This window comes from Chiloscyllium plagiosum, unplaced genomic scaffold, assembly GCF_037043375.1.
Source record: "Chiloscyllium plagiosum isolate Xiang-an unplaced genomic scaffold, Cpla_swu_hap1 HiC_scaffold_2, whole genome shotgun sequence".
Lineage (NCBI taxonomy): Eukaryota > Metazoa > Chordata > Chondrichthyes > Orectolobiformes > Hemiscylliidae > Chiloscyllium > Chiloscyllium plagiosum.
In genome coordinates this window covers 26,366,759-26,379,428 of record NW_028270140.1, presented here as the reverse complement: position 1 = coordinate 26,379,428, position 12,670 = coordinate 26,366,759, and the positions used below count along the sequence as shown (strand labels likewise).

The 12,670-nt window shown below is 39.0% G+C and overlaps 1 protein-coding gene across 2 annotated transcripts in view; it reads left to right on the top strand.

The window, feature by feature from the left end:
- The window catches only part of LOC122563665 (ADAMTS-like protein 1), a 571,728-nt gene that overhangs the window by 284,806 nt on the left and 274,252 nt on the right, over positions 1–12,670 (top strand). The window contains exon 1 of one of the 2 annotated variants that reach the window (XM_043717714.2): positions 2,651–2,798. The exons of the other annotated variant lie outside the window; for it this stretch is intronic. Coding sequence (XP_043573649.2) covers positions 2,736–2,798 — 63 coding nt within the window. The 5' untranslated portion in view covers positions 2,651–2,735. Of the gene's footprint in view, positions 1–2,650; positions 2,799–12,670 lie in introns of those variants that run through there. 2 annotated transcript variants of the gene reach the window in all.

Below are 12,670 nucleotides of genomic sequence, written 5' to 3'. Positions count from 1 at the left end.
AGAAACATCAGTGGTTCCTTTCTTTTGGTTCCTCCATGACTTGGTTGAGATCTCCAGTAATGGATTTCTCTAAAAAGCACTTTTAAAAATAATCGCTAACTAATTATAGGACTATTTATTTTCAGGACCATGAGGCTGTGGGCCAAAAAGTAACCATGCTGCCTGGCATCGTGTATGTAACTAAAGAACTAGGCCTCACAATTTCTACCCAATACCTAAGTAAAATAAAACATTTCATTCTCTTTTCAGTAATCATTGGGAAATTTCTTCTCTCATCGCTTAATTAAATTAAATTGCTCTCTCAAAACTTGTTTAGCACCATTGAGAATGGTACAGTTATGATGAAAATAGAAGGTACCTCTTCCTCTGTGGGCCAGAGTTACAATTTCTAAATTCAGTTTGGTCCAATATATTATTCAAGTTCATTTGAAATTTCTGATCAATTGTAAATGTTAGCAAATTATCATTCCAATCATGAATATGCACAGGTACCCAACATTACAACCACTGTATGAATGAATATATCAAACACCATTACTAAATGCAAACACAGGAACAGCAAGGACATTGTGATCACCCCTGTGATTCTCTCAGATTGTTCTGAACAGCTTGCCTGTCCTGGTAAATTGGTATCTGTGAGCTGCACGTTGATGAAATGTGCTTTTCCAGAGATTTTGAATCAAACTACAGATTTTGGGACCTTGGTAGCTTAAAGCATGTCCACAAATACCGGAATGCTTAAAACTGGAGATGTACAAGAGGCAAGAACTAGCAGAACACTTTCATCATTGAGGGTTGCAGGGATAGATGAGATAACAAAGATGGGAAGAGGTAAGACTGTGGAGGAGTTTGGATACAAGGTTGTGAATTTTAAAATGAATTTGTCGCTTGACTGGAAATCCATTCCCATTCCTGATGAAGAGCTTATGCCTGAAACATTGACTCTCCTGCTCCTCAGATGCTGCCTGACCTACTGTGCTTTTCCAGTGCCACACTATTTGATTTTGGAAATCATTTGGAAAACTGAGCGATAGCAAGAGAAAACAGTAAAATAATACAATCAATGGATAAGAAAAACAATTCATCTTGTATAAAAAAATTTCCATTCTAAAGAACTTACTTTTAGCGAACTTTTGTCCTTAATGGTGTGGGGAGGTTTATTCAGTGAAATACTGAGACACATATGCAGGGAAAACCAGCCAAAGTTTCCACTCATGCTGAGCGTGAAAATGTGTGGACATTGCAATAAAACCTCTACTGTCTTCCCTGTCTACTGGTTGATAGGTACATTGATTGGGTTCACACATGTGAAGTAACGACTTGGATGAAATATTCACGGTTCATGTGGGACTGAGCATTAGAGAAGAGGAACCTTTATGGAAGGAGAAAAATGACAATGAAGGAAAGAGTTGTATAAAATGCAAACATCATTGTTAATGTACAAATGCAAGTATGACCACAATCAGGAAATTAAATAGAAAATATATTTTGAACCTTCTTTTGAAATACAAATCCAGCATATGGAAAATATGATTCTATTGTTTCCCTCATAATTCTGCCATTCAGTGAGAAAATGAGCATTGGAGAAATGCACATCTTTTAAAACTATGAGAAGTATGTCTGTGTGTCTCCATTAATAAAAGTGTGTGAAACAAAAATGCAACTTAAAATTATTAACTTTTTGCTACATTTAAATTAGTTGTGTTTATTAGGTTAATCTGTGAAAAGAAGTCTTTGAAGTGTTTAGCAGTTAATATTATTATTTAGATAGGTTTGAATTTAAGATGCAACAAAAACGAGCTAACTGTTCTGATACAATGTGAAACAGTGATCAGACCAAATTTCACATTTATTTATAACACGTTTGATCCTCCGAGATGCAGTGCATTAGCACCATCTCACCGAGGAAAGTTCTGAGCAGTTAAAATCAGCAACTACAAACTTGTCTTCAGCTGGTCATTGGTAATAAAATACACATCAACTTGATGAAAGTTATGAAAGACTGCGAAATGGACAACTTGTATCATTAGAACATTTAGAGCAGTCAAATCTGCTGCTAACAATCACTTTAATCTTAGAAGTGGCTAATGAGCTTCTTTGGTTAATACAAATGCGTTGCTGAAGGGCTGGAGAGAAAAAAAAACACTGCTTAAACACAGCAGGAGCTCAGACTGTCAGGCAAGATTGATTTTAACAGCTTTCTATTATTTTCCCTAGTGTTAGAACATGGCATAACAGAATTATACACAGGCTGCCCACTACCTGGGTGTTAGCAATACCCCTGGAGCAGCTGGCATGTCTGATTGATGACTGAAGTCACTCAAGAGTCTTGTCATGTTCAAACGAGGGGCAGTGCAGATGAGAGAGGACCCTATGGGGCAAAGGTTACTATAGCTGCGGCAGCAGTTATTGTGCCTCGTGCTCACTGATGGTCTGTTAGTCAAGCGGACTGTACACACACACGCTGCCTCCAGCTCAGGAATTTCCCCCCTCCCTTCACCGCCCCTCTTTCCTTTATTTGCATGTCTGATAAGGTAAAACCTGATTGGGCAGCCGCTGTGCCTGAATTTCCAAGTTGAGAGAAGCGTGCAGTCCGTTGTTCAGGAAGCGTGAGTGTTGCTGATGGGAGCAGAGAGACAGAGACGTAGTGTGTGAGCAGAGCCTTCTGTGAAAGTGCATAGTGGAACAGTGTGCAATTGACTCCAGATAGCAGGGACGCCAGAGCATCTCCAGTCATGGACCCATGTCATTGGACAGCAACTGCTACATTTCTTCCGATCCTGCTCTGTGTTGCGATGGTAAATTAAATCACAGCATTATTTTCCTATTTTAATTTAATTCCTGAGTTCAGTTGTCTTCAGGGGACTTTTTATTTTATCGTATCGTTTAGTTCCTGGAGTTTGGAACCAGCTTTATGCGTAGAAGAATTATTTATTTAGCATTGGTACTGTTCCATAAATGAGAGCAGGTTTTCTATTATACCTTTTAAAATGCAATTGTTACTAAGCAACTGGCATCTGTTGATAGTTTAGAGAAGTGCAAATGTTTTTCCCGGTGAACGTCTTTTATTTTATGGGATACATGGGTTTTGTGATTTTTGGGGAGAGTGAGGAAGACAGAATCGGATTGTTGAATAACAGTACATCTCACATACATTCCATACATACAACAGCATAGCCTACAAATACTTACTGAGGTATTTGCCAAAGTAACAGCAGATTGACTCTTGTTTTCATTTAATCATTTGTTGTGCTGGGTTTTGATGTTTTCGAAAAGACTGGACCCTGCCTTTGAATGTTTTAAAGGTGGCTTAATGCGAAGTATATTTGAATAATACGAAAACAACAAACTTTGTAAAAGCTTAATAGTTAATTAGTGATACTTTACAAAAAAAGTTTAACTGTTTTGCTATCAGTGGCATCACTGTTGAGGTTGTTGAACAATTTATTGCTTTCAATTTGTTTTAATATGATAGTTGCTACTCCGGGAGTCTTTCATTGCATCCTTTCCATCCTCTGGAGAGCTAACGTCTGGTAACTGCGTAACTGACACGCTGCGTGAGGAAAGAGCTGTGCTCTTGTGAAGTGACTTGGAACATTCTTCTGCGTAAAAGGCACTAAATAAGTGCAGGTTGTTGTTGCTGCAATGTCAAGTTACTCAGTCTAGCCCCACCCTTTAATTTTTTTGCACGGAAGCTAATAATGTTGTACAGAGTTGGTGCCGACAGCTTTCCCCTGGAGAGCTTTGTTAGCGTAATATTAGCCGACGTTTGAAGCAGGCTGCAAGCATTGTTCATCTGTCCTTGGCAGGAAGAGAAATAGCGAAATACAATTCATTAATTAGTGTTTGCTAAAGCGAAACTGTCTTTCTTGTCCAATCTATTACCTTTTCTGTTTGTTTTTTTTTCTGAGTGGCTAAGAGATTGGCAAGGTTGTGTCAGTGAAGTCATATCGTTTAATCTATACCTAGACATTACCAACTTGTGAGAAAGTGAAGGGAAACTGGGATTTGACTAGACAAAATAAAAGAAACACATGGCAAGCCTTTTTGATAGAAATTAGTTACAATAGTGAGGCCAAATATATCAATGATAGGTTTTCTTACCTGTAAAGGTGTCAAGATTGCTATCCAGCAGTCAGCATTGAGAAATCTAGCTTTATTTAGGAAATCGTTAAGGGTATTTTTTTCCCCTCCTTTACAGTCCAATGAGGAAAAAGAAATTGTGGTTTAACAAGTATGTAGAAGAGAACTGCAATCAATATGTAACCAGTTTGCCAAGAATTTTATACTTGGATCAAGAATATAGTTAAAGTCTGGATTTCTACAAACTTAATATAAAAACAGACAGTGCCCCATGGCTGAATGTGGAACTGAGTTACACAGAGCACAGCAGTCCTCATTTTCATTCCTGTCCTTTGCTGAATTAACTGGGTGAAAGCCTGGGCACCAACAGGGGCTTTACAGACAATCTGAGAATTTCTGCTTTCGACTCCTGCCTGAAAGGTGTCTGTTTCTGGATGAGTGGGCACATATGTGTAAACCCAGTAAAGGACAGTGGTTTTGCACCAGTCAAGGAATGCACACTCCAAACCCAAGAAATTGGAAGTGCAGAGACAGAAATTTATTACCCACAGCTGTGTCAGCAGTAAAGACATCAACGACAGACCCGTCAAGGTCAGTCAATGCATCTTCACTTGTCATCACTGCACCAAGAACCTCTTGCACTGCTTAATGCAACACCAACCTCATCAGTCATCCATTTTGCTTAATGTTGCCTAATGCTCCGGATTTGTGCTTAACATTCAGGTACTCCACTTCATCCACATATGTACATTCCAAGAGTGCCCACTCTATGTCCAACTCTCACTGCATCTCTAGCCATTCAATTGTGGCAGGCAGAATCCTCTGCTTTGATTAATGGTGAGCTTGGCAGTGAAAAAAACACTTAGGTGTGATAGAGGGATAGCCACATCCCACCTCCCTTCTGGTTCCTGCCTCAGTCAGAACAAAGCTCTTGGTGGGATGGCCCATGTTTGACCTTCCCATCCTGCCACCTGTTGAGGCTCTTCAATGACCACCTAGTCACCACTTTCCCAAATTAGGATTAACTGAGGTGCATGTGCTGTGTCAACGTGTAGCGTCCGTGGTAGGTGAAACCATGCAGGCAGTTTCTCTCCCAGCTTGATTCAAGGACAGGACATTGAGAAAGGGGCACCGCTCAGAGCCAGTGCCTGGCCTTGCTGCTGAGAAACTTGCCTTTGCTTCCGTGCCACCCCCCCCCCCCCCACCACCATTTGTAAAATCACCTGCCACATTACCCACCTATGGCTGGGTTGCTGTGATCCTGGGATTCCAAGGGGTGCATTTCCTACAGCAGCCATGACTTCTTAGTGGTGCTGCTGAGCACTAGAGGTGCCTCCCTTTGTGGGTGAGTTTTGTGCCTCTGCACTCTTGGTTCCAAGGGAGTGCCTACCAATAGGATTGCCACTGCCTCATTGGCTTGTGGCACAAGGGCCTTCCCATAGAGAGACACCATGACCAGCTCCCAACAGTAAGATTTCACCCAGTGTTACAAACCTGCTGACAATTTCTATCCCTCAAAGTAGCACTTAATAGCAGTGGACAAGGAGACCTGCATCTCTTGAGTTATAGAGAGAAGATCGTTCACCAAATCTGCAACAGAGCTACGACATCCAAAGTCAGTGAGAACATGGAAGATAATGGTATGTTCCTATGAGACTTCTTCACTCCTACTTTGCCCACGTTGTGATATCTGGCATAAAGTGTAACCATGGACTTCTTGTTTTCCACTCATCCCCTGCTTTCTCCTTCCGCCACATTGCTGATTTATTTTCTTTGCTTTCAGGCACCCAAGAGTGGCCACCTGCTCAGCCATTGCAGGGGATAAAGAGACAGCAACAGCATAGCACTGATCAAGCCCCCTCTCTTATTTGACATTCACAGCCAAAGGTCAGATACTAACAGAACATCTACACTTGTATAAAGTTGGGATTGGCACATGGTGAGTCATGCAAGCTGCAAAGATCGAACAGGCTTGGTCACTCTTTTTCTAGAAAAGAGAAGACTGTGTGGTGACACAATTGAGAACTTCAAAGTTTTGAAATGGTTTTGTAGGGTGGATACAGCAAAGGTGTTTCCACGTGTGGTGAGTCCAAAACTAATCATCATATATCCAGTAGAAAAATAGGAAAAAATTTCATCCAGACAGTGGTGAGAAAATGGATCCAGTACCTTGAGGGAATGGTTGAGGTGAATTCTGCCAATGCATTTCAGGCGAAGCTAAATAAACATGAGAGAGAGAGAGAGAGAGAGAGGGAGATAGGATAGGTGAATTTGAGTAATAAGGCTCATAGAGGATAAACACATGCATCATTTGAGCTGAATAGATTTTTTTGTTAGTACTTGAACTATTTCATGTAATTTATTTAACTTTGCCTTTAATGCACTGAATATTCAAAAAAGGCACACAATGCAGAAACTGCATAATTAGATTTTGCATTATGTGCCATGTTGGGATTAGTGAATCTTTACAATAGAACTGAATAATAATGTGCCTTGAAATACCTAAGAGCGACATATACAATACATCATTTCTGGAATGCAGTGACTATTGTTATGTAGACAACATGGTAAATATCCCATATAGAGTATGAGGAATGGCTTGTTAATCAATGTTTGGTGACCTTTATGAAGAGGAATGGTGGCTGAGACACAGAGAGAACTTTGCACTACTCTTCACTTCTTATATCATTACTTTGAACTATCAATTAGGACCTTGAGTTAATTACATTGGCGAATGTGGAATCATTTTGGACGGACTGTCAGCTGAATTTGACATTCAGCTTTCATTTAACAAGTGATAGAATTGCCTAATGATATTCTGTCAAATTGACAACCGATTACTCTAGTGAAGGATTGGTGGGTGATTAGTTCCCAACAGCAACTTTGTGTTGAACCTTCAACAACTTCTTTCACTTCAAGTGTGGTACCCCATTAGGAACAGAAGAACATGGATTTACCCCTTGATTCCTGCAAAAATAAAGCATTTTCTGAGGAAGAAAATTCAGAAAAATAATTATTGCATTCTTCTGTGCATGAAGAGTTAACAAATTTTCTTTCCCAACATTAATGTGTGTCTCAATGATCAACATGTTTATATGCAAAAGACAACTTTACAATATTTTTGTTTCATTAAACATCATGCAAATCACTCCATACATACTTGCACATTGACACATCACTATGCCTGGATGACAGGCAATTGATGTGGCTCTGCAGGGCTGGGTGTGCATGGGTGAAAACTATATTTGACAGCACCTGCAGGCAAAGAAATCTCAGGATCCCATTTCTGTCATGCAATTTCTTCGCTGTTGAAGAATGACACTGTACACTGTCTATACTGTGTGTAGGGGTACTGCTGAGGAGAGCTTGTTCCACCATGCTCTCAGGAAATTCTATTGTGTGATTAATGAGGGACTTGATGGCACATATTTACAGATTTGTTGCAATTTTGTCAGTTTTCTTCTGATATTTGAATTCTCGCAGATGCCACGTAGCATGTCTGATATAAATATTTTAAGGGTAAGACGTTGATTTTTCTATAACATAAGCTGTGAAAGGATTGGTCATTTTTGGACTGCCGTGACTGGTTGTGCTGATGCAGGAAAGTAAAAATAATCCCTTGTATTTTAGTATTGAAATTCAGACATTAAAACTAACGATATAGTGAGAAATCAAACTGCACCTGGCATCAATGGGCCATCTCCATCTTAAGGATCCATGTTGTAGTGCAACTGCCCTGAGAGAAATGGAACTGATGAGGAGTATCAGGCTGTATTTCATTTAAAAACAAAAGGAATTCGTGCTGTGCAGAAAATTTATGCACAACAAATACACAATAAACTTTTCAGCTGTGACAAAGCACACGTTTAGGGTACGAGAGTTATTGATTAAGGTATCATTTCAAATATTCTAAGTTTGCATCAAATGTTTTTCCTTTTTCCTTTTTCCATCATATAGTTGATACCAATTGTTTGCTTTTACTGAATTTTGAAATGAAATTTCTTGTTCATAATTCATCTGCAAATAGATAGAAAAGCTAGCTTTATTTAAGGAAAGTGATTCATTTCAGATAGATTTGTAAAATAGGTTTTCTGCAACTTTTGTTAAGTTTGTGATTTCATTTAAAAGGTACAGAAGAATGACTTTGTTGCTAAACTTATTTCTGGCCAACAGATATAGTAATTTCAACAGCAAATATCTCAAAATTAATGTGTGATGTTAGGCAAGGTCACTGTGCCCAGGGACCTGATTGTAGTTCAATCTTGAAAAGTGGCTTCCCTGTGTTGATCCTTGCTGTGAAATGAAATAGTTATAGACCTGCTTGGTTTCAACTTAGAATGATTGTTGAGGAGTTGTATGGAAAGGAAAATGGTCTCAATTTACTCTACAGCTCACTAAATTACTTTGCAGCTTTACTCTGTTAATTTCTTACTGGCTGTTAAGATGCTAAGTACAGTTAATTTGTTCCATTGCCTAATGTAGCAAAATCAAGTTAATTGCTTCCTTTGATTTTGTAGAGAATTGTAAAGGTGGTTGATTTTATTTTAAAATTCTAGGCTTTGTCTTAATTTTTTGCAGTTCTTTCATATATTTGCTTCGGGTCTTAAAATGCGACATTTCCATTGCAAAGTGCCTTACAGGATCAGAATAATATATTTCTTGCAAGATTCGCAGTGCACATGAAACTAATTACTACAAATCTTTCAAGTATGTCTTAACGCTGAGATACCTGTCTCACTGTCTATTGGAAATCCATTCAAATTAAAAGGCAGCAAATCACGAACATGCAGCCTGAAATTTTCTAAGATTTGCTGGCAGCAGGCAGGATACAATACCTCAAAAAGTTTGACAAACACAAAAGATTTACCTTTAGCCTTGTTATGAGATACTGCTGTGAAGTCTTTGTGACTAAAGACTGTGATACATTTTCTCAGGAATTGCCTCTCCATGGAGGTCTTCCAATGATTACAAAAATGCAATAATTTGAGTGACTAGAATGATCAATCATACATTGTTCCAATGAAAGTCACAAGGAGATGTGATCATCTAGTTTGAACTTGTATGTAGAAGTAATGCCCCATTAATCTTTGCACTCTGTGACAATCCAATGACTTATTTATAGCTCCGTTACTAAGAAATTCCAATTTATGATTTCTTCCCTGCCGTCCACCTCAGGTCATGAAATTATAGCTTCTGCAATTTGGTGACCTAGTCTCTGCCCCTATCATTTGGAATGAGGAATGAAGTGCATGACATAATTCAGGTTAATATTATACTCAGCATTGAGTAATGAGCTAGGAATGTGACAAACTACAATTCTTACACATTTTTTTTAACATGCAAGAGTTGAGAAAAGTCAAACTAATCTTGCAGCTTTTTTTCATGGAAGAACTTGCAGGTACTTTTGATATTTATTAACCTTGAGTTTTTTATTTTGCATCAGTATTGGGGAAATGGGTTGCAACCATTTTAACTTGAAAGATATTGCCAGAGTAATCTGAAATAAAGTGATTAGATCTTTTTTAGTAATGTGAAGTAATCTGCCAATTTATTAATTTGTAATTTATCAATTATGCCTAAAGTATTGATACCATAATTATATTCCCTGCCAAATGGAGATGCCCTTCATGTTTAAAAAGGCAGTGTTGTTTTACGCGTGTTGAAAAATAACAATAGAAGTTGGTGCTAGCTGGTAATTCACGATAAGCAGTAGGAGCATATGTTTTCCCCGAAGCTTTGGAGGCTGAGGAGTGACCTTATAGAGGTTTATAAAATCATGAGGGACAAGGTCTTTTTCCCTGGGGTGGGGGAGTCCAGAGCTAGAAGGGAAAGATATAAAAGGGACATAAGAGTAACTTGTATTGAGCAGAAGGTGGTACATGTATGGAATGGGCTGCCAGAAGAAGCAATGGAGGCTGGTACAATTCTAACATTTAAAAGGCACCTGGAAGGGTATATGAATAGGAAGGGTTTAGAGGGATATGGGCCAAGTGCTGGCAAAATGGGACTAGATTAGGCTGGGATATCTAGTCTGTATGGATGAGTTGGACCAAAGGATCTGTTTCTGTGCTGTACATCCTATGGCTCCCAGACCCTATGAAACAAGCTGTCCATTATCAACCTTGTTCATATGACATTAATTGAGCATGGGTTTCAGATAGACTTCTGCCAGTGTCCAGCTAAACTCATTGGAGTTTAAACCATGTGTTTAATGTGTCTAACTCCAATAGTTAGCGATCAGAGAATGGTTTGAATGCAGCTGCCACTTCCAGGAAATGCTTGCAAGTGACAGAGCCGGGGGTGCTAATAGGAGGGTCTTGTCTTGTGGTCAAGCAGTGGAAGTGGATCTACATGTATTTCTATGGTCAGGTAAGGCAGGACAAATCACATGTATCATATTTTGGGCAGAGGGATATTGACAAGGTGCTGGGGTGTTCAAGAGGGGAAAGGAGGAGACAGCCTAGTGGTGTTATTGCTGAACTGTTAATCCAAAGAGCCAGATGATGTTCTGGGACTTTGGTTCAAATCCCACCATGGCTAACTGTGGAATTTGGATTCATAGAAAATAATCCATTGCCAAATGTTGGGAAAACCCATTTGGTTCACTAATGACCTTCATGGAAGGAAACTGCCATCGTTACCTGGTCTGGCCTACTTGTGGCTCCAGAGCCACAGAATTGTGGCTCTGCCCTCTGGGCAATTAGGGATGGACAACAACTACTGGCATAGCCAGCAATGTCCTCATCTTGTGACTGTATAAATAACAAGAAAATGTATTAGGAGCACTTGAATAGGATTTAGGAGGAAGTCTTGAGTTTAGTATTTGAGGGAGGAAGATCTTGAGTGTGATGGTGGTGCGGTGGAAGGGTGAGTTCTCCAGTCTCATAAGGATGAAATGGAGAATCTTAGGTCAGGCTAGTGGTCTGAAGTGGCCAGGTGAGTTCTTAGGGAGGGAACAACAAAATTTAACTTTGTACTACACAGAGGAAAATATAGCAAACTCTGCTGGGGACTTTAATAGCTTTAGCATGCTCTGTTATTTCTTACTTATTACTGACTGATAAGAATTACAGTCACCTAGGTGTCTGATCAACATTCCCTCTAAGCTACATGACTGCACATGTTGCAATCCATGCAGCTGGGAAGAAAATTGAAATGAAATCTGGGGGTTTATATCCTCCCACCTCAAATAATTAGGACTAGGATTAGGATTCCTACTCCCTTAAACTTCTAGCTGAGCATTTCCAGGTTGACCCTGTGTCTGTCTTAAGTCAGTAATCTCTGAGATGTTACAATTGCCTCTGTGGATGTGTTAGGATAAGGTTGGGTTAGATGGATTGTGACAATAGTCAACCAAAATAAAGCATGGCAATTTCCTGGAATGGCTAATTTGGCAACAAACTCCCCTAAATTAATTCACCATGTGGTACAACCTCTGATTGTTATTGGACATTAAGATCACTGGAGAATTGATCTGAATTAGCACAGGGAGGTGAACTGCAGTCAGTAATCAATGTAAGGATTGTGGCACATTACTGGCTGAAAGGATTAATGTTCTGCAGCTAAGTGGTAAAGCCACTGTGCAGTATTTGTGTAGCAGATAATCAATTGTATTTATGTAGTGTATAAAGTATGCTATATTTATTCAAAATAAATACTGAATATTTAATATTTCCATAAATTTTGATTTACTCAAAGTCAATTGTAAGAGAATATTTATGTAAAGAGAACAAGATGAATGAACCTATGAATTTCCGATGATTCATTTCTGTTGTTTCCTCCCAAATCCATATTTTAAAAGAGTACGGTGAGAGCACACACTGACTGAACACTCTGTCCCATAAATAATTGTTTGTATTTATTTGTATTGCTTGGTATTCCTGATATTTGACTTTTTATCTGGATGAAGAAAAGAAACTCTCAGGGCTGTTGGTGTGACAGTTATTGTTGTATTATGTTCTCAGCAAGTATACTGTATTCCTCGAAGGAATATGCTCAAGATATGATCACTGTGTCTTATTTTTAATCTTCAGATCACATGCTGTCAGACTCCATCCTAACTGGTGTTGCTAAAAGAATCACATATTGATGGAAGTGTGTTACTACTGGTAACTGAATAGTTCAATATTAGCCCTGAACTGAAGTGTCTTTGACTGTAACAAATGTATCTAGCAGAAACTGTGATCCGCATCCGTTGATAGTTTTAATATTGCATTCGGGTTTTATTTCACAGGACCTAACATCAGCACTTCTGCATCAGGTGCAATTGCCTAGCTGAAGGCAAAGCTCACATCATGATGGCAGATCATTATAAGAAATCGTGGCCATTTATAAAACAATCCAGGTTCTTAGTGGTAGACACTTGGAAATATTGTTGAACATCAGCTAGATGGCAGTCCTGGACTTAGCATAGATTTCTGAGTAGGGATCTGTAAATTTATCAACCAAAAGGCAGAGCTACATTTTTCTGGTTAAAATAGAAGTTCTGCCAATCTAGATGCTCAGTCTATCTTTTTTGAAAAAAACGAATGAACTGACAGTCTGCTACTTATGGAAAAAGCATTAAGCTCTCCTGAAAGAAATTCAG